The 22,850-nt window shown below is 44.4% G+C and overlaps 1 protein-coding gene across 3 annotated transcripts in view; it reads left to right on the plus strand.

The window, feature by feature from the left end:
• LOC138246638 (uncharacterized) overlaps positions 1-22,850 on the plus strand; it is a 403,830-nt gene that overhangs the window by 322,512 nt on the left and 58,468 nt on the right. For all 3 annotated transcript variants that reach the window (XM_069201360.1, XM_069201371.1, XM_069201379.1), the window contains exon 10: positions 3,146-3,244. In XM_069201360.1, coding sequence (XP_069057461.1) covers positions 3,146-3,244 — 99 coding nt within the window. The remainder of the gene's footprint in view (positions 1-3,145; positions 3,245-22,850) is intronic.

The raw sequence follows: 22,850 nt of genomic DNA on the forward strand, positions 1-22,850 counted from the left end.
ATGCAGCATAAAAGGGGCAAGCTGGAAGTAGTGGTATTTGTTGCCAGAAGCTTGTGGGGGGCTGAAGCAACCTATTCCGTCATTGAGCAGGAAGCATCGGCCTGTTGGTGGGGTATTGTCCACTTTAAACACTACCTGTGTGGCTCAAAGTTCACAGTGAGGGTTGGCCACAAACCTTTGGTGCAGCTATTCACCACTAAAGGTGGTGAACGAGCTACACCCAAGAGTTCCAAATGGCAACACAGGCTCCAAGAACACAATTTTACTGTTGAATATGTGCCAGAAAAAGAAATAGTAGAAGATTTTGTCCAGACTGCCAGGAAGTGCAAATGATGAAGTCAGAGAGGATGTAAGAGAAGACACTGAATTTGTATGTAGTGTGGAAAGCCGATCGGATGGTGCAACGTCAGAACAAGAATGGAAGACTGCGTGTGAGAGTGATCAAGAACGTCATCAAGGGCATTAGTCAAGGCTGGTGTAAGTAGAGTGAAAAGAGCTGATTTGGTGAAACATATAAATATGTATTCAAAGAACTATCAATAGTTAATGGGTTATTGCACTGGGGCACTTCACTAGTAGTGCAAGGAGCATTAGCACACGAAGGCCATACAGGCATATGAGCCATGAAAAGAAGGATAAGGGAAAACGTCTGGTGGCCAGGGTTAGATAAAGAAGTAGAACATTATGTCAGAGATTTCATGAGTTGTGCCATCAGTGACAAGTCACAAGTAACTGTACCCAGTCCAGTAGAGCGATTGCTGTACCTAAAAGAGCATGGGCCAAATTGGCCATTGACATCATTGGCCCTATTGTGTTTGCTAAAGGGATTCCCGAATACGGTATAGTGGTTATAGATTTTTATAGTCGGTGGCCCTAGGTCAAGTTCGTAAAAGTTCCAAATTCAGCATCAGTAATAAAGTTCTTAGATTCCCTTTTTGCCAGAAAACGGATTCCTGGCGAGATTTTGTCTGACAATGGGTGTCAATTTACATCTGCACTTTTGAAGAATTTTTAAGATTTATGGGCATAAAACACACTAAAACTTCCCTCTACGGTCCAAGAAGCAATAGTTTAATTGAGAGATTTTATAGTCAGATAAAAGAAAATGTGCAACTGGGTAAAGCTAGTGGATTGAATTGTAAACTTGAACTGAAGAAATTGTGGTGGGCAGTACGCACCATTTTAAATGTCGAGACAGATGTATCTCCGTTCATATTTTTGAGAAGACGATTGCCCACTTCTAAAATGTAAGGACATGGATGGGAAAAATTGAACTATCAGGAGGGAAAATAGAACAGGTAGAGAAGAAAAGAGTCCAGGCACAAAATAATGTGTTCAAACACAACCAACACACTGTGTTCGGAAATTGAGAGTAGCTGTGGGGGATCACGGGAGAGTGAAGTGCTCCAGAATCATTCCTGAAGGAGAATCAACATTTTCCGTCCCTAAGAAAGTAGTAGATGTAAGAGTGCAGTGAAGATGGAGAATGGTAAGTGGTGGAACAAGAGTAAGATTGCAGTGTCTTGTTGGCACCAAATTAAAATGAACAAAAGAAGACCGAGCACATGTGTGGAGAAAGAGAAAGAGTGACGCGTCCATCTTGATCCAGGGTGACCAAATTGCCCAACAGGTTCCAAGATTACATAATGTGACAAATTTAATATTCCAGTGTTTAACATATAACTATTATTAATTGTATTTCTATAAAACAAGATATTTAATTTTTGAAATTGAGGCACCCTTCTCGTGTCCAACTTATAGAAGTTATAATTTGTGAATTTTTATTGTTGTAACTCATTGTTCTTTATTTACAAATAAATGTTGTTCATTTGTTTCAAAGGGGGAAGATGTGTTTGGTTGTATAAGTCAGATATGAAGTTGTATAAGTCATATAAGTAAGATTCCACAGCACTTCGCAGCTGTTGTTCGGGCGCTTGTGGCGTGCTGTGAGGGGAATGAGGTTCGAGAACGCTGAGGTGGGTGGCGGTTGGGGAAGGAGAGAGACAAGGGTGGATGCTGTGGGTGGCATCTTCTTCTGTCCTGCTGTTTATAAAGAAAAGCTTATGTCTTACCTTCGATACAGCATCTATATAGGACATCGCTTCAGTTTATTGCCTGAGCCTCACAAAAATCTCCTGAATTCCTGCCTTGCAGCACAAGCATGTTCAAGTGGGTTAGAGAGTGCTAGGGTGGGTCTCTCAAGGAGAGAGTAGTGGGAGCTATACTTCCCATTACTGTCTCACCTCCCCCAGACCTTGCCGCTGGAGTGGAAAAGGCCAAGAACATTCAACAAACCATTCAGCTACACAATCCTGTTATAAGTGGGCTGGTCTCATGTCAGTGGACTTCCACTGCGTGCTCTTTCATTCTCTTGCCACAGTCCACATTCAGCAGTGATCGTAACTGGCTGCATGCTCCTTTAGTTTTTAACATGGTATCAGCTTGTTAATGTTTTGATGTGTTTCTTGCATAGCTCATACTGCATACAGAATTGCCTATGAGCAGGGTCACTGGAATTATGTGATAAAGTAATACCAAATTACACGGCAGGGTTGACTAAATTATGCAGCAAGAAGAGTCAAATTATACAGAGCAATGCAGCACATTTTGTAATAGTATTCCTTCCTTATGTTGACATTTCTACACAGGCTAACACTGTCTGGGCAAAGGTTTCACTTGTTTTAGTGCCAGTGTAGCACCCAAATACACAATAAGCAACAGAAAGGGGATCAGCCAAGTTCTGCAAGAGGACATTTAACTGCGCCGCACTAGTGTTGCTGTGCTATTAGTAACTTTTGATAATTTCAGCCAGAAACAACATTATTTTGTGAAAATCTGCAGATTATACAGAAGATGATGGATTCCATAATTATGTGGAAAATGCAGTTGCAAAATCGCATAATTCCAGTGGTCGAGCCTGTAGGTACTCACATTATGTTTGCAGATAAGGGAACTGAGGTAGACGCAGATAGTTATTTACCAATGGATAAGCAGTTTGAATCGAATGGTGATGCAGGGATTCGATCTCTGTTCTCCTGTGCCCCATTATTTGCAGCACCTCTGCTTGCTTCCTAACAGTGCATACATAAGATCTCGCCAGTGTCTACATTTAGCGATCCATTGATACTCTTCTCATGTTTTGTAGACTACACTGGAGATGGCGAAGCAGGCAGCAGATGAAGTTCTCATTGTGAATAGGATGGGTGTCGCTTTAGGATTCGATTTAATCTTCAATGCAGTGCGGGTAAGCGATAAGTACACATATATAGTGTACACTGGATAAAGGATGAATGCATTGTTTTGCCAAGGGTGGAACTAATTATTTGAAATCTTTTGATAAGTCCTTGGGAGGTGAACTCAACATAGGCTAAAAAAAGTTAAACTTGGCTGACCTGGAAATAAAAGCAGCCCTGGAAAAAAACATGTTTGTCAGCCCCACATTGACCCGGAAGAGCACAGCCAACAAGAGGGTATATGGTTTTACTCCCAAAGGTATCACTTAAAACTTGGTGTCAACTAATGTTGTTTAGAGCACAATCCCTCACGTGTTGGTTAATTAGCCATAGGTCTTGACGCTAGTTAGGATTACGAAATTTCTAATAATGCCTGGTCGCTCACAGTATCCTATTTAAATATTCCTCTTTCACAACAATTCCTATATGTATCTATAAGGCATTCGGGTGCTAGATATAAAAGTCTGGACGTACTGCAGACCAATCAACCTTTTTGTTGTCCTATGGCACTAAAAATAACAACAGTTTGAAATACTGTGCCAGAACACAATGATGGTCACTGCTCATGTGCCAGGAAGTGGGCCATAAAACTTTCTGTGCTGGAAGATAAACACCGGTTAGTATTTGTGCAATGATAGCCCAGGGTGCTGCCTTCATGTGCCAGTGTACATGCAATATGTATGGTCGTGTTGCTGAAATACTCCATAGTAATACTAGTCTTATTAGAGCTCTGCCTGGGTATTGCCAGCAATACTGGTCTCGATGTACCTGTCTGCCAGTGGCGATGACTAATGACTGATGCCCGAATGGGCCATTGCTGCTCATTATGTGTGGGTGATTTTTGTTGTGCCAAGGAAGTACCATGATGCAAGAGCGGTAGCTTGGATGCTGATTGCTGCTGGTTGCTTATTACAGTCAGGGTCCCAGTCTTGCAGTCTGAAGCCTCAGGTCAGGCAGTACAAATATGTCAGGTTACAAATGCTTCCATGGTGCCCAAGGAAGCACAGAAGAAAGATACTCATATTGCATCAAGCAAGTACAGTGCTTATCGCAATGCCACTTTTGCCATTAACATGAGGATGTAAAAATAACCATCTCCATTCCAGAATTATACATTTAAACCTTCTTGTAAAACCCCATGGCCATAACAATATTCCCCGTTGCCCCATGTGCAAGCCCGCACTCACATTGTCATATCAGAAATTCACATTTGCAGTCAAGCAAAGCTTTCTGCCTCTCAACTACAACTGATAAAGCACCAGTACCATGCAAGTAATTCACATAGTACCATCAGGTTAAATACAAATTCCTTGCAAATAACCAGCAAGCCTTGGATCAACCATTGCCATAATAATATTTGCAGTGCCCACTGACACTTGTGTGAAGCACCATTACCAGGCAAGAACCCACACCCCTATCCACATTTTCACGTGTAAAGCACTATTGCTATGTCATTGCAATGGCTGTAATTCACAAAGCCCCAAACATAGTAACTTAACTTTGCTTTATATGTTGTCACCATGTCCATCATTAATAGTTCACTGATATACATGTGATAAAGCCGTCAAGAAGACAAAACCCTATTACCAAATGTGTAATTTGTATAGGCCCAATCAAATAAAGCACTACTTTCGTGGCAATATCTGCTGTGTCCTTGGGATTTAGCAATTTTCCATGAACACTAAGTGGCCTCTTGTGCTGACCTCACCTTATAAATGTGCCCGCGCTGGATCCACGCATAGTTCTTTTTGCCTGTCCTCCCACCTTCTCTTTTACTACCACTACATCCATTGTGAGGGTGGGATAATAGTGTTTTACACAGTAGCTGGCATTCTGGCATGAACCAAACCCTGCATTTTTGCTACTTGAATCTGTTAGTTGTATGCAAATAAATGAAAGCAAACCCTTGCAATCTCTCTCCTTCCTGTCATGTTATGAAAAGTGCTTCTGACATTGAGCCCTATTCACAAAGGTAAATTTGGTCATAAATGCAATTACAAGTTTACAACAGAATTTACCTTTTATAAGCCAAACTGCGGCAGGCTTATAGAAAGTGCCCTGGGGCACAATGGCCATATGCGCCCAATTTGTGTGCCCCTGCGACACTTTGGTATTACAGAAGGAGCTGCAGACACGTCTGCGACCCCTTCTGTAATACAGAGAATACAGAGGGCGCTCCCAGGCCGACTGGGAGCCTGTGCATGCTCTCTCCAGCCCAGCAACTGTGTTGCTGGGCCGGAGAGAGCCTACTGCGCATGTGTGTTTGGCCGGACTGAGACGGCCGGCCAAACATACATGCGCACTGAGGGGGAGTGCACAGCTCGTCACCCCTGTGGCCCCACCCCTTTACAAGAAAATAATAATAAATATAGTTTATTATCGTTTTCTTGTAAAGTTTTTGCAGCTGCTGGAGGGGGCGATGCTCCACCGCCCTAACCGAGGAGTCGCCCCTGCCTGTGGGTCTCCAGTGATGGTGGGGCTTCCCACCAGAAAGCAATGTGCATATGCAGCTGCTTTTGGGCCTACAGCCTCTCTGGAAGTGGTTCCCGGTGAGAACAACTGTGACTCTTCCTGTGATCGCCAAACCCTATATGGGTACGATCTGAGGCTGAATTACCTGCGCATGGTTGTATTTCACAAAAGAAAATGGGTTTGTATTGAGTAGAAGATCAGCCTATGCATGACCATTTTGTTCAGGAGGACATTCACCTGTATGTGTCTGCACTGCCAAAAGGAGATAGCCAGTACATGACCACAGCACAGGAAGGATACCAGCGTGTGCCTGTAAGCTTCATTCTCAGAGAATCTGTCCCGCCCAGAGAAACCTGCTCTGATCTCATGCCTTCAGTGGAGAGCGCTGTCCCTGTGTGCTAGACCACCACATATGATTAATGGAGGCATGCAGAAGCAGAATCACTGAAGCTGTGACCTCCGTTCTGTTTCTCACAGACACAGGAGACCCTAGACGAAGCTGCTGGTGACTTCATCTCCTCCCAGAAGTAGGAAGGGCGGGTGCGCTGAGACAAAGCGGCATGGCTGCCCGAAAGGACCCCAATGCAACATTCAAATATGCAACAAGACATCCAAGGAAGTGTGACCAAAACAAATTACAAAATAGAAATATAGTCAGTGCATGCTACAGATGCCTCCCATGGACAATACCTGGACTTTCATAACTTAGTACTTATTCTGCAGTTCGAACTACGGATGGTTCTACTTTGGACCACAGTCCTGATGAAGACCCAGGCAGGTCTTTTGAGGGTTGAAACGCTGTGTGTTGAGTAAGAATGTCACTGTCTTTTGCTGGACTTCCAGCTTCCAGCACTCTTGCATACCGTTTCCCTGTTAGCAGGCCAACATACTGGGTGTTTGCTTGTCACTCAATTAAGAATTATGTACTATGCATTTCAGTTTGCTGTGGTGTTGGGAGCGTGTCAGTTGTGGATGTGTCACTAACCTTTGCGTGACTGGCTCCCCTCCTTGTGAGCCGAAACATAAAACCTCATGTAATGTGCCCCATCCTTCTGAACAGCCGCTGACATAAGCATGCAACTCTCTTGTTAGAAGAACACTACCGTTCACCTTAGCCTGTCTTTCTTTGCTCCCTTGAGACCACCGTCTTTAATGTTGTCAAATTCTGAATCTTTTGGGCGAAAGTGGACACTTTGAAGAGTCTGTGTATCAAAGCAGACACATCAAACGGCCCGAATTGGTCTCCAAGTGATTATATTTGGTCAGTTATATGTTGTTTATGTCTCTGTCTTCATGTAATTCGCTTAGCCATAGGCCAGACGTGTTGCCTAAGCAGCCCACCTGCATGGATAGCGTTTTTTTGTTAATAATATTGAGACATATTTAATAAGAGCAAGAGCTTATGGGGAAAAGTCCATGACATTCTCGACTCTAAGCAGGCCGCATTCTGGTTGTACAAACGCAAGTAAAGTAAGTATAAACCATAGAATTTGAAATTAAAATAGTGGTCAGCGGATCCAAGCTTCTTAGGTTGGGTAAAAAATGCCTGGTAATTGGCCTATGGAGCTTCTACGGCCCACTATTTACACACCTCAGTCAGTTATTTTTCGTCAATAATGACAGTATAAATTACTGCTAATTACATCCGTCGGCTTCAGCATTAACTCCCCATGACTGTGCATCGTTGCCTCGTGAGCCCTCTGTTGTCAGAAAGCTGAGAGACACGTCATCCAAGCGGACTATTGTTGAATTACGAGCTTCGCCATGTTTCATACACACATGATTTAATTTGATGTCCGCGCAGCATCCGTTTCCCCAGCATCACTGGCTGTTTCCCGGAGAGCAAGACTACGTTTGCATTTTATGCTCTCAATTCTTCCGCGAAAACCTCATTTCTCGGATCCAAATGGGTTTCTCGGTATTTCGAAATTATTCTGTTCGCCGTTTGGCCATCAAACAATTATATAGCTCATTGTTTTGGTATCTCAGCAAGGATGCGCGCCGCTGGTATGCGGTGTTTATAGAGTCTGTCTAGCTGAACGCATTGACGCCTCGCGAGAGACTCGCGCCTCCGTTCTCCCCCGAGGTGGACGTGCTCTGTCTGAGCGTACGTCGCTCGGTTTGATCTAATTTCCTAATATTTCACACACTTGTAGTAAATGCATCTCTTTATAAGTATTTGTACATGATAAATTGTACTTATCTAGGCCTACTACCCCTAAAGAGGCGCTGAAGATCTTTGATCCAAGATTAGAGTCAGGACCGGTTTTAGCCCTCATCTCTCCATAGTCCCTCACTCACATACATTTCACTCTGTCCTCTCTATCATCAGGTCAGCAGAGCCCACTTAGTTGCACCTCTCGCCGACACCACTCCACCAGCAGTCAACGACCAGAGCAATAAGAGAAGCCACAGGGGGCAGCCCAGTCTTGTTCCTCATTAAATGTTAAAGGTCGGGGCGAGTGTCCTGTTCACCTGGACTCTTGCCGGTGGCTTCAAATATAGTACTTGAATGTAACTGTGGAAGAGGGGGCCAAAGTTCTTATGTTTCAGTAGGAGGAACATAAATTGCAACGGACCGCATCAAATGCCTTTTCAAAATCAATTGATATAAGGGCTCTGCTCTTCGTGCCATCTCTAGTCAAGACTATTGAGCGGGTGACATGTGCTACACCCTGGCAAGAAGCCGTTCGGATCACCTTCACCAGGCACTTTGCAAGTACTTTAGCTAGGATCTTGGTCACCATAATAATAATAGAGATCAGTCTGTAAGATTCACATACATCTTGTGGCTTCCTGGTCACTGAGATCGTGCCTCCTCGTAAATCATACGGGAGCCCCCCTAATTTGAAAGCATCCTTATACATGTCCAACAAAGGCAGAACCAACCGTGACGCATGACTCTTATACTTTTCCAATGGGAATTCTTTAGGACCGGCTTCTTCCTGGTGGGGATCACCCGGATAGCTTCCAGAACCTCCTTGGAGGCAAGTGGTTCATCTAGGACACCTATCTGTGTCTGTGAGTTTTTGGGAACAATCGAGATATTGATGATTTGGTTGACCTGCTGAGCTGTGGGCATAGGGTGTTCCATATAGAGGCATACGTAATAATTTGTGAATTCTCAGGCTATGCGATTGGATGCCGTGACGTTAAGCCCGTACCCGTAGACTGGCTGGGAACTAGTCTGAGTTCTTGTTCCCCATGTGTACACAGTTTCCCTGCCTTATCTCCCATCCTGTACATCTTGTTTGCATGGCTTGGTGCAGTAGGGTCGCCGTGTCAAGCAGTGTCTGTCTAAGCACTAGCCTTTCAAATTCTAAGGTGTGCCTCATGCAGTCACTGGGGGTTTTTCAAAAGGTTAATCTCCGCTGCACCTATTTCATGTTTTAACTCTCCTATGTCCCTACGCTTGTAAACTTTGGATGCAGCTTGTTAGGATATGATCCGTCTTCTCAGAGACGTCTTTGGGGCCTCCTAAAGTATGGTGGGTGAATCCATCACGCTTTTTATTGGTGGTGAAATAATCAGAAACCTGTTGGAGGAAGTCATTAAATACAGTGTGATGGAGACACCAGGCACTTAGTCTCCATTGCCCCAATTGTCTGTCTGGACAATATAAGTGAGAGGATTATTGGAGTGTGATCAGTAAGCATGCACAGCAGGATCAGGGCATCCACTAGACCAGCTGTGTCTGCCAAAGGCAGGGGGATATAGGCTAAGCGAGAGGAGGATCTATGAGAGTGGGAATAGAGGGTGAAGCGGGCGCCAAGCATCCGTTGGGGCCAGAGACCTATCCCATGCTGCTGGGTCATTTGTCTTATGTGCCGGGGGGTTGCTAGAGTCTAACAGGAAACCATAGCTGAAGTGAAGTTGCCACCCAATAATGTTGGCCAGACGGGATTGCAATAACACTGTTGCGAGTGCCTACAGTGTGCATCACAAGTGCGTGCGGGCATAGATGGATGCAGTTGTCCAGTGTGTGGCCTCTATTTCCCCCTCAATGAAAACAAAGCTGCCTAAGGCATTGGAGTGAGATGTAGTGACCTGAATGAGTAAGTAGTATGGCCATCCCTCGGGATGTATTAGTGTCACTTAACATTTGTGATGAGTTTAGAATCCATATAACTGATGCTAAATGTTAACTGTAATCATAGCCTCTCACCATTATCTAAAATTGCTCCCCTATATTGATAAACTGAACCAACTTCCAGAAATCGTACAGGCAATGATCACTGATTAGAAAATTGGTTTAGTGCCCCAACTGCAAGGGTTGAAGTGTCTGCTCCAACATTACCACGTCTAGTGAACATTACTACGTCAAAGGCAATTATGTGACTTCTAAATGTATGGGGATGAGGCTCAATGTAATGGCAACCAGCTGCAAATTCATACAGTTGGCAGCTACTTGACGTAACTTTGAACCCCACATTAGTAAAAAAGAAAGTAAACAAGAAAACTGATAAACTAAACAAGGATAAATATTTTAAGGATTTTGTTTTTATAGTTTGTCGTATTGAACAGCCTTTTGCAATCAAGCGTTACATTTTTCTTACAAGGGAATCTTTGCTTTTTATGCCCTTTTTTGCTACTAAAACCCTTATTGAACCATGGGCAGCAATGCAGTTTCTTAAACTCATCCCACGACTAGAGCTTTAGTTTTAAGAGAGTCCACATAAAATGACAGTTTAAATGACAGTGAAACCACACATCAATATAGTCTTGTTGTGAGACTTTGTCTTGCACATATACTGGTTGAGCAATAATTTTGCTTACATTTTCTTTGCATTCACTGTGAACATACCCTTTCAGTATTGGAGTTTTACAGAAGACACAAATAACATATGAATAAGTAGATGGGAAACCCTTGCTTTGAAAAATACTGCTTAAAGTTTTTTGTTTAGACACCTAGACCCTCATTAGGACTTTGGCGGTCAATTCCATTGACCGCCAAAGCCAAACCCGCCATTCGACCGCCAGTGCTGGCTGTCAGCAGACTGCCATATTACGAGTGGTGGCTGCTCACCGCCATTTTTGAGGCAGAGAGCAGCCATCATTTGTTCCGGCAGTCGGCGGTGCAGAGGCTGTTCCCTCACCGGCACTGCCAGGCCAGCAGGACTCCACCTGCCGTATTACAAGCCGTAATACGGCTCAGCAGTGTCCTGCTGGCGTGTTGGTGGTGGAGAGGGAAGACCGCCAGGACCCATCCCCTCCCAGACGTCCTCCTCAATGAAGAGGTGAGTGGGCATCTGAAAGGGGAGGGAGGGGGTCTGTGGTGTGTTTAGGTGCGTGTGTGTTTGCGGAGGGGGTGATGAATGTGTGAGTGTATGTGTGTGTGTGCGTGTATGTGCACGTGTATGGGGGTGTGTGTTTGGATGAATGCGAGTGAGTGGGTGTGTCTGAGTACATGTATGCGTATGCTGAATGGGTGTGTATGTGAGTGCATGCGTGCATAAAGGGGTGGGGGGTGCCTGTGAGTGTATGGGTGGGTGGGGGGGGATGCGTGCATGTGTGGTGACGTGTGTGTGCTGGTGACAGGAATGAAGATTCCTGTCTCTGGGTGCGTGACCACCAGGCTTTTCGTGGTGGGATGACTGCCACGGAAACCCTGGCGGTGTGCAACCTCATAATCTGGACAGCGGCCTGAGGACTGCCACCGGATTGGAGGAGGTCACCGCCGGCTGCAGCGGTGCAACCGCACCGGCGGGCCAGACGGACTTGTAGAGGTTTGGCTTCATCCAAAGCCCACAACTCGTAATACAGAGGTCTTCACTCCCGGCTTCTCAAAGGTGAGACCGCCACGTCGAGTCTGATGGTCTCAAGACCGCCACACTCATTATGAGGGCCCTAGTGTTTCCCATGTTAAATCTCACTCTTGATTCGGAATGTTAATCAGTAATGAGTCCCTTGGTATACCCCAATTAGAGAGTTTCATGCTCAATCTAGGTAGACTTACTGAATCAAATCCTAATATTGCTTCACAGTGTACAGAATGGAAGCTATTTCTTCAGTCTGTATTTCACAGTCAACATTAAGCAGTTATCCAAGGTGACAAATTTCCTCCTCAGACGAGTTTGTTCCACAGGAAATAATTGCTTATCCATGACGCCCTATAGAACATTTCCAATCTCCTGCATCAACCAACCAGCAAAATATGTTTCTGAATAAACCAGTTTTCACTAAGTTTTAAAAGCATAAGCCTCAATTATTGCAAACCATGGAGATAATAATTAGTTATATTATATTAATATGATTTGAAGTGCAGACCCTCAATCTAAATGGATATCCTGCACAACATGTCAGTTGTCTATGACAGATAGTGCAGTAGAGAGATCCCAATTCAACAAGCCAGAATTAAATAAGGCAAGTTTTGAGTAGTTTACTGAATGTAGGCAGGCCAGATGTAAGATGCAATTTCAGAGGAGGAGCCAGGTAGGCAAATGAGAGATCTCCTGTTCTGGCCTGATGAATGCAAGGGGTTTGGCTATGCGGGCCTGCTTGGCTGTTCTGAGGAGCCTGAATGCATATAGAGTGACACTCAGCTGCCACAGGACCCTGTATTGTCATTGCAGGCATTTCGGAGCCAGGCCAGGGGAGTCAGGAAATTCCATTCACTTCAAAGAACCTTTCTACAAGCTTCTTCCTCGTTTCAGAAGAAGGGCACAGGGTATAAAAATAGGACCTTCAGACCCACTCTTCAGTTCACAACTGGACCTGCAGAAGGACACTCGGAGAACTGCCAGCTGTTTTGACCTTCTGTGCCCTCTGCCAGACTGCTTCTGTAACTGGAAGGACGGCTTTGCTGCCTGGAGCCTGCCTTGAACCCTCAGAGGTCAGTCCTGCTGTTAAGCCCTTCATCTTCACCTGCACCCAGGACTACTAGAAGTGACTCCAAGGGCTAGTTTGCTGGCCTCCTGTTCAGAGCCAAAGTGATGTAAAAGGCTACCATCATCTTGAACCTGTACATGGACCCAGCCTAAGTGAGTCCTGAACCCCCAAGCAGTGTCCCGCCCTTTCTGGCCCCTTGCTTGTGGTGCTAAAGGTGCGCAGATGGCCAAAAACCAAAACTGCGGACTTTGACAAATTTGGGTCCAAAAGTACTCTGATATCCAGGAGGAGACTGTGACCAACCTATTTGCCTAACTGTTCAAAGTGCTTCCCCACTTGGACTGACCTCACAGCTTCTCCTGCTATTTTCTGCTTTACAGCAGAAAATCAGTTTCAGCAGTCCTTCTCAGCTGCAAAGATGTGAGTAACCCAATGAATATAAAGCCCTGTGGACATGGCAAAAGAATTCAAATTCTGCACATTTGTGGACTGACAGCCCATGTATAGATCTCAGAAAAGGGATAGATGGAGTTCTGGAAGGAAGATTAGAGATCAGAAGGGAAGAATTGTTCTGAATGGTTTGCAAACGTGAGTACAAATAGTCTGCCATGCCTACATCAAGGGCATTTCCATGCTCCATGTAACTGGGGATTAGTATTGTTGAACCTGGCCCTCTCTGCAGGGTCACCCACAAACTTTTTTGCCATTTCCCTCCACTTTTTGCTGACTTCATTTGTGATGGTCTTAGGACTCTGTGCACTTTACTTCTGCTAACCAGTTCTAAAGTGCATGTGCTCACTCCCCTAAACATGGTTTGATTGTCATGTACCTAACTGGCATATTTAATTTACTTTTAAGTCCCTTGTAGAATGGTATACCATATAAACAGGGCCTGCAGATTAAATGGAACCAGTGGGTCTGCAGTACTTATTGTGCCACCCACTTAAGTAGTCTTCTAAAACATGTCCCAGGTCTATCAATGCAGCCTGAATCCAGTGTTAAACCGCCATGTCAACTTAGCATTTAAAACCCCTTACCAGGCCTTAAACTCCCCTTTCATACTATATAAGTCTCCCCTGAGGCAGGCCCTACGTAGCCCATAGGACAGGGTGCTGGGTAATTAAAAGTCTGGACATGTGCTTTTAAGTTTTACACATCCTGCTAGTGAAAAACTTCTAAATTCCATTTTCACTACTGTGAGGCCTACTCCTCCCATAGGATAACATTGGGAATTCCTAATGACATTTAATAAGCTCTAATTCCTAATTGGGAGAATGTAGATATATCCTGTTTGGTACCCATGAAATTGTAATGATAAGCCCTCTTTAATGGACAAGGTGGATTTTTCATTGCAAATTTTCAATTGCCACTTTTAGAAGGTTGGCATTTTCCTGCCCTTAGCCCTTTGGGCCTGCAGCCTGTCTTGAGTCACATGACTGAGTGTAGTTGAAAGTTAGACTTTGTGAATTCCTCCCAGATAGTCATACAGTAGAGGTATTAGGTGTGCCTCAGTGAGCCATCTGCTGGCAGGATGGGGGGGGTGGGGGCAAAGCTGAGCACAGCCCCACTTACACTTAAATAGCCTGTGTTCTAGGGGCCTAAGAGCCATGGTCAGGGAGTCAGGAAATTCCATTCACTTCAAAGAACCTTACTAGATGCTTCTTCCACGTTTCAGAAGAAGGGCACCAGGGTATAAAATAGGACCTTCAGACCCACTCTTCAGTTCACTACTGGACCTGCAGAAGGACACTCGGAGAACTGCCAGCTGCTGTGACCTTCTGTGCCCTCTGCCAGACTGCTTCTGTACCTGGAGGGAGTGCTTTGCTGCCTGGAGCCTGCCCTGAACCCTAAGAGGTCAATACTGCTGTCGTACCCTGAATCTTCACCTGCACCAGAACTACCAGAAGTGACTCCAAGGGCTAGTTTGCTGGCCTCCTGTTCAGAGCCATAGTGACGTTAAAGGTTACCACCATCTTGAACCCGTATGGGGACCCAGCCTAAGTGAGTCCTGAAACCCTAAGCAGTGTCCCACCATTTCTGGCCCCTTGGTTGTGGTGCTAAAGGTGCCCAGATGGGCAAAAACCCAAACTGCGGACTTTAACTAATTTTGGCCCAAAAGTATTCTGAGATCCAGGAGGAGACTGGGACCAACCTGCTTGCCTATCTATCGAGGTGCATCGCCACTTGTACTGACTTCAAGGCTTCTCCTGCTACCTTCTGCTCTGCAGCAGAAAATCTATTTCAGCAGTACTTTTCCAAAGGGGTATCCGCTCGTGGAACTGTCTTTGGTTACAGCCCTCTGCCCTGACCCACTTGAGGTTTTCATCTTCCATATCAATGACTAAGTCCGAACATAGAAATCTTCGCACCAAATTTCTCCCAAGGCCACCCTATGACGATGTTCCCTCCTCAGATACCTCCTGCAGCCATGCCCTGCTGCTTCTTTACCTTGTCCGATACCTTTTCTCAGACTTTCTTCTAAGTACAAAGGTAGGCACTGACTGGGCCCAATCCGCTTCTTGAATTTTAAACTGCGCTTCATTGTAGTCCACCGTAACTTTCCACTTTGACCCGGTCCCGCGTGACTAGATGTCTGTGGTTGGCACTTTGATCTTTTAGGTACTAGTTTTCACTCAAAACTTTAAAAATGTTGCTTGACCAGGGCTTCACCCCAGTTAACCAACAACCCAGTTTCTCACAAGTTCGTGAATGATGATTTTGTGACACTGTATCAGAAGCCAGTTAATGGTCCTGCAAATGATCCTTCATCCACATAGCTATATTGGACAAGCAGTCCACAAGATCTCATCTTGTTGCTTCAGCATTGTCCACAATCAATATAATTAACTGTGTGTTGTCCCCATTTGATACAGTATTGAAGACCCTGGCTCTTACAATGGCTGCCAGAGGGGCCATGTCGATATTAGAGAGTTAGCCTGAGGGACGAGCCATGGAGGATGCCACATGTAGCTGATGCAGATCCGGATTTGAATACAAGTAGACTGATGGACTGAGTCTTCCTGATAGGAAAGACTAAAGCCCACTTGAGGGCTTTTGAAAATAGGCCAATCTGGTGCAGCCGTTTAATCAAGATGGCATGTGATACAGTGTCCAGGGTCGCTGAGAGGTCAAGAAGGATAAAGATAGCGGATCAGCCTTCATATAAAGTTGACCTGATATTGTCAGTCACGTCTAGGAGGGTGCTTCAGTATTATAAGTCGACCTGAATCCTGATTGAGAGTAATTTCATAGATGTTAGACCTGGCCCTTTTACAGGGTCATTCCCCAGACTTTTTGCTTTTTGCCTCCTTATTTTTCTGACCTTTGTTGACTGACATTTTGTCTCTGAGCACTTTTTCACTGCTAACCAGTGCTAAAGTGCATGTGCTCTCCCATAAAAAATTGGTATGATTGGCTTATACCTAATTTGCACATTTAATTTACCTATAAGTCCCTTGTAAAGTGGTATCCCTATCCCCAGGGACTGTAAATTAAATGCTACTAGTTGGCCTGCAGCGCTGCTTGCGCTACCCACTGAAGTAGCCTGTCAAACCTATCTCAAGCCTGCTAGCGCAGGGCCTGTGTGCGCAGTTTTTTGCCACAGGGACCTGGCATCTACATTTACTTGCCAGGCACAGAACTCCCCTTTTACTACATGTAAGTCACCCCTAAGGTACGCCCTAGCTAGCCCTATGGGTAGGGTGCCATGTATGTAGAAGGCAGGACATGTGCTATGTTGCGTGGCCTGTCCGGGTAGTGACAAACAGCCTAACTTGGTGTCTCACTGCTGTGAGTGCTGCCTTCTCATAGGATTGCATTGGAGATGCCCTGCCTTATGTGTAAGGGGTATTGTCTGATTTATGAGGGGTAGCGTAGGCATGTTTGGTATGGTTGTGATAGTGGTGAGAAATGCTGCTTACTGGTGTGGGTGCATTTTTTATTACTATCACAGAAATGCCACTTCTAGAAAGTGCACATTTATCTGTGCTTATGACTTTGATGTTTTGCAGCTTGCCTCCAGTCCACGTCTGGGCAGACTTATAGTTGGGTCTTTGTGCATACATTTCAGACAGCCTGAACACAGGGAGGGTGGAGGTGTCACAGAGGTGCATCTACATATTGTAAAGCCTTCCTGGGCTGAGAGAAGGGAGAGGCGGGGCACACCTGCATTTGTACAGGCCGTGCCCTGGCCTCGCACAATAAGGTCGTTTACCCCCTACTGATGTTTGGAGCCTGTGCTGGAGGAGAGAAAGGACACTCCCAGAACCAGTTGTAACTGGTTGGAACCCACTCTCCTCCCCATTGTAAAACACACTGAAAACTTAGTATAAGTACAGGGGAAATTTCCCCACAATTTAGACATCCTTTGACATCACTTTGGACATTCTGGGAACTCCAGGAACGTTACCTGGAGCTGGACAAGACGCTGTTGAAAGGACTCACCAGGACCACCCTGGACTGCTGCTGCTGTACTGACCTGTGTCCAGCCTGGTCACAAGGAAGAACTGCCACTGCTTGCACCCCCTTGTTGTGCTGACCTGCTGCTGGGTTCTCCAGCCCTGCACCCCCCTTTTCACCTGTTGTCTCTAGAGGCAGGGTGCTGTGCCCCTGACCTCTGCAAACTCGCTTCAGCACGAATAGTGCTGCCTCGGCTGCATAGCGCCTTGGGAGCGCTGTTTGGTGCCTGTGAAGTGCTTTTTCTAAAGTGCGCTTTTCTAACTGAAGAGAATCACCGCCGCAGCCCGGGCTGCAGATTTGGGCCCTAGCGCTTTGAAAAGCGCTCTTAATAGCCCCCAAATCACCGCAGCGACCAACGCGTCTTATTTACCCCCAGCGCGAGGATCGTGCTGTTTTCAGTGCCCCTGGGGCATGAGAAGAAGTCAAGCGGAGCACTCCTGGGGCACCACCTGCCTCCAATTCTATTGGAATCACCACAGCGGCTCAGAAACAGCTTGGGACACTCACGCACAACGTTGGGTGAGGGCGAGTGCCTTCTCGGGCCCCCGGAGGGGTCTGAGCTTCCAAAAGTAGCATTGCAGGACTCCAGATATGATGTTGGTCACTCTAGATGTATCTTCTCTATATACATGTATCCCCAAAGACAAAGGTTTACAAGCAGTGCGACACTTTTTGTCTGGGAGATCGGCATCTCACATGGAACACACTGAAATGATACTGTATATGATTGAATTTACATTGGAAAATAATGTATTTTTACATGAGGGACAATGGTTTAAGCAAGCACAAGGAGTAGCTATGGGCTCACGATTCTCTCCATCGTATGCAAATATGTATATGGGTTTCTTTGAGGCAATACATATTTGGAAAAAGTGCCCTTCTGTATTTACTGATAACATTTTCTTCTGGGGAAGATTTATTGATGATGTCTTAATGATTTGGACTGGATCTGAACAACTATTAATGGAATTCTATGAATATATCAACTGCAATATCTTTAACATTCAAATGACGTATGATTTTAGTAAGAATAAAGTTTGTTTTTTGGATCTAGAGATATCCATCACAGACAACAAGATCCATACAAAAATCTATCGCAAACCAACAGCCTGCAATTCTGTACTACATGCAGAAAGTGCGCACCCCAAAAGTCAAATTTCAGCCATTCCCTTTGGGGAAATGACAAGATTAAAAAGAAATTGTAGTGATCCAAATGTATGTAACATGGAATTAAATAAATTGGAGGATAGGTTTACACAGAGAGGCTATTCAAAGCATATCATTAAAACATCAAGAAAAAAGATTGATCAAACATGTAGATCCACCCTCTTGGGTCAAAATATGAAAATGCAAGATAACTCAGCATACAAAGCAATACGTTTTTGTACGGCGTATAGTCAGAATAGTCACAATATACACCGTATTCTATGTAAACATTGGAACGTACTACAGACAGATGAGACACTTGCTGCTCTACTTCCTAAGAAACCAAAAATGGTCCACAGAAGAGGCAAAACTATTAGAAATGAAGTCTGCAAAAGTTTCTTACCACCGATAATGGAAAGCAAAGCAACATGGCTTCCCAAAAAAATTGTGGGTTTCTATAGGTGTGGGAATTGCAATATGTGCAACATGGCACTGCATAAAACTTCTGAATTCAGTTACAATGGTAGTGACAAATACAAAATATCCACCTTTATCAACTGCAATACAAAATTTGTGGTATATATATTGGAATGTATATGTGGCCAGATATATGTGGGCAGTACAATCAGGCCCTTAAAGGAACGAATCCAAGAACATATCAGAGCCTTAAGAAATTACGATACAGCATCACCATTAGTACGGCATGTCAATGATAAACATCCAGGAACTGAGGTCCCATTAGTAAAATACATGGGTATAAATCACATCCCAACAAATGTTAGGGGTGGCAATAGAACATTGGATTTGCGAAAAAATGAGGCAAAATGGATCATTAAATTGAGAACGATCGAAATGGGCATGAACTTGGATGATGAATTGTATCATTTCCTCTGAATGTATTCACTGGGTATACTACTGATGAAGAATAACATACATATGTATGAGCAACTTACTCTGGTGATATACATTGTATACCATATTTTTGGGGGGATTTTTCCTTCTTTCACCCTAGTTTTCCTATATACTGGGGGGACTCTTTACTTCCTCACTCTGCATGTGCATTAATTTTGACACTTCTATATACATTTGGGGCATTTATTTTGTTGTAATCATGGAACTTGTTGTCCGAAAGCTAAGGGAAAATTGATCTCTTTTGTTGGCAAATAGATCTAATTGGCATTCTTCCATATACTTTAAGTGGATTGCCGGCTTAGTAAAAACGGCGATTGTTTGGAGATACATATGATCTTTGTATCGAAATCTCTCCTGTCATTGTGGCTGGGGTACTTGTTGAATAACACAATGTACTATAATTGCCATATAATAATGGCCGCCGTACTTGTATGCCTTGGACTTAATATGTCCATAGACTGGAATTGCCACATCAAAATGGCCGCCATATATACACATAAATAGACGGCAAGTCCTTCCTTGCTGTTTAGTAATTCTATTTTCAGTAATGAACCCTTTTCAAGATGGCCGCCATAGTCCTGTCGGACAAGCGGAAGTCCGTCTTTGCTGTTCATCAGCCTGCTTTGAAATTGAACGCGGCATTTTAAATGCCGGCGCGGGGGTTACAGGCAGGACATAATAGCCAGAGGACTAACGGAGGGCACACGATTCCCTCCGTCATTGCTATATATGATCGCGTTTTGAAGAAAAAACGCGGCATGCATTAATGCCGGCGAAGGGCTCATATTGATTTTCGGGCCCACAGAAGACTTACAGGAGGCACATACTTCCCTCGACGTTTCTTTGCCGAGATTTATCAGCAGACGGGCTTGGAGAGTAAACAAAAAGAATAGAAAGAGGGGTGAATAGGTAAGTTAATAGCACGTTAGTTGGTAATGGTATTTAGTGTAAGTAATGGAAAAATTGAGCCATATTAATGTGTTTGTTTCATTGTTGGAAACCATGGAGACACTGATATAAATTCTGTTAGGTGAATGGACGTAGATCGAAACTAAAGGCTATTTGGTTTTGTAGAAAGGTTACTAGAGATATTTTATTTGTCTTTATTCCAGTTGACTCACCAATAGACGAAACTAGCAATGTCCAGTATTTAAATTGATTATGAAGAAGGAAAAGATGTGATTGACTGTGGTTTTGAAACAGGTCAGTAATGGCATTATAATGAGTAACTTCCACATTTTTTAGGAGTATTTTGGACAAAGCAAAAGGAGGTTAATGAAATGGTCTTTCTTTCCCCCCTCTTGTTATAGAGTATGGTAGATGTGATATGAATATAGCGGACATAGAAGTTAGCAAAGGTACATAATTATTCTACACCATGGTATAAGGAGGGGTCACTTGAGGCATTGAGCGGTCTAATATTAACTAAATATGAACTCTAGATATGAACTGTTAGAATGCCAACAAAAGAGAAGTCTTTTTACACTTGGGTGTGCATGTGGCATGTTGAACTTTGGATATGGCTTTGATATACCAATTTTTTGAGACGTGGGTAGTATTCTATGCTATATCTTTGGACATTAAATAACACTTTGCCACTAAAACTATGTGGTGGTGGTTCTCTTCTCTTCCTGTGTAGTTTCTGGTTTAGATTCAAATCAATATTATAAATATGATTTGTATAGAATATTTTGGACACCTAACTGACCAAAAGAATACCTTTGTTTGGTGATTTTGGAAAACAATAGGATAAAATGTAAATAGGTTTTAACTTTTGTGTAAAATTGTATATATATGTTTGTCGTGTATTGATTGTTGTCTGTTGTGATTTTCTCAGCCTTGAAGAAGTCCAGTCAGGACGAAACACGTGTCGGATGATGGCTATCCATTTATTTTCTTCATGTTTTGTATATATATGTATATGTTTATGTATTTAAGAAGATTTTACCTTTTTGTATCAAAACTTATATTCGCATGGACATATTCTTCTTTTGGTTAGTTGTATATTTGTTTACAGTATGTTCTGGTCAGATTTATGAATGTTTAGTTCATTTAAGGAAGAGAGAGGACCAAACAAGCATTCTAGGGGAATTTATTATGATATGTTAATTGGTCTCTTCAAGATATTTGACTATCTCTTAAGTAGAGATATTGTTTTGCTTGGTGTGCACCACTGGTTTGTTTTTGAAGGTGTGGGGAACGCCCCCCCTTCCCTGGTCTCTGCATTAGGAGCAGGATGCTCCTTTGTTCTCTTTTTAAAAACGAAACGGGCATTGTTCCCTTTTAACACGAGGAAGGTAGACCTCAACAGAGGCCCCCGTCTTTGCGTCCCTACTTGTTTGTTGGGCCTTGCCTGGCCCCCACCCCGAGGACAGGGTGTGCGGAGGCAGGCCCCCATTAAAATCACAGGCCCCCGTAGGGGTCCGTTGTGAGAAGGTAGCCTCTTTCTAGCATTGTTACCCCCACTTTTGCCCTGTTTGTGAGTATATGTCAGTGTGTTTTTACTGTCTCACTGGGATCCTGCTAACCAGGACCCCAGTGCTCATAGTAAAAACCCTATTTGTCAGTGTGTTTTGCCTGTCTCACTGGGACCCTGCTAGCCAGGACCCCAGTGCTCATAGTTTGTGGCCTAAATGTGTATGCCTGTGTAGTGCCTAACTGTGAGGCTCTGCTAATCAGAACCTCAGTGCTTATGCTCTCTCTGCCTTTAAAATTGTCACTATAGGCTAGTGACCACTTTTACCAATTTCAATTGACATACTGGAACACCCTTATAATTCCCTAGTATATGGTACCTAGGTACCCATGGTATTGGGGTTCCAGGAGATCCCTATGTGTTGCAGCATTTCTTTTGCCACCCATAAGGAGCTCAGACAAACCTTTACGCAGGACTGCCATTGCAGCCGGAGTGAAATAAGGCACACGTTATTTCACAGCCATTTTCACTGCACTTAAGCAACTTATAAGTCACCTATATGTCTAACCTTCACTTGCTGAAGGTTAGGTGCAAAGTTACTAAGTGTGAGGGCACCCTTGCACTAGCAAAGGTGCCCCCACATAGTTCAGGGCAATTTCCCCTGACTTTGTGAGTGCAGGGACACCATTACACGTGTGCACTACATATAGGTCAATACCTATATGTGGCTTCACAATGTTAACTCCGAATATGGCCATATAACATGTCTAAGATCATGGAGTTGTCCTCCCATTCCAAATCTGGTATTGGGAAACAATTCCATGCATCCTGGGGGCTCCACTATGGACCCCCAGTACTGCCAAACGAGCTCTCTGGGGGTTTCTCTGCAGCTACAGCTGCTACCACCCCACAGACAGGGTTCTGCCCTCCTGGGGTCTGGGCAGCCCAGTCCCAGGAAGGCAGAACAAAGAATTTCCTCTGAGAGAGGGTGTTACGCCCTCTCCCTTTGGAAATATGTGTTAAAGGCTGGGGAGGGGTAGCCTCTCCCAGCCTCTGGAAATGCTTTGAAGGGCACAGATGGTGCCCTCCTTGCATAAGCCAGTCTACACCAGTTTAGGGAACCCCCAGTCCCTGCTCTGACGCGAAACTGGACAAAGGAAAGGGGAATGACCACCCCCCTGTCCATCACCACCCCAGGGGTGGTGCTCAGAGCTCCTCCAGTGTGTCTCAGACCTCTGCCATCCTGTTTTCAGAGGTGTGGGGGCACTCTGGAGGCCTCTGAGTGGCCAGCGCCAGCAGGTGACGTTAGAGACCCCTCGTGATACGTGCTTACCTGACTAGGTGGCCAATCCTCCTCTGAGGGCTATTTAGGGTCTCTCCAGTGG

The sequence above is a fragment of the Pleurodeles waltl genome, chromosome 1_2 (genome assembly GCF_031143425.1).
Source record: "Pleurodeles waltl isolate 20211129_DDA chromosome 1_2, aPleWal1.hap1.20221129, whole genome shotgun sequence".
Taxonomy (NCBI): Eukaryota; Metazoa; Chordata; class Amphibia; order Caudata; family Salamandridae; genus Pleurodeles; species Pleurodeles waltl.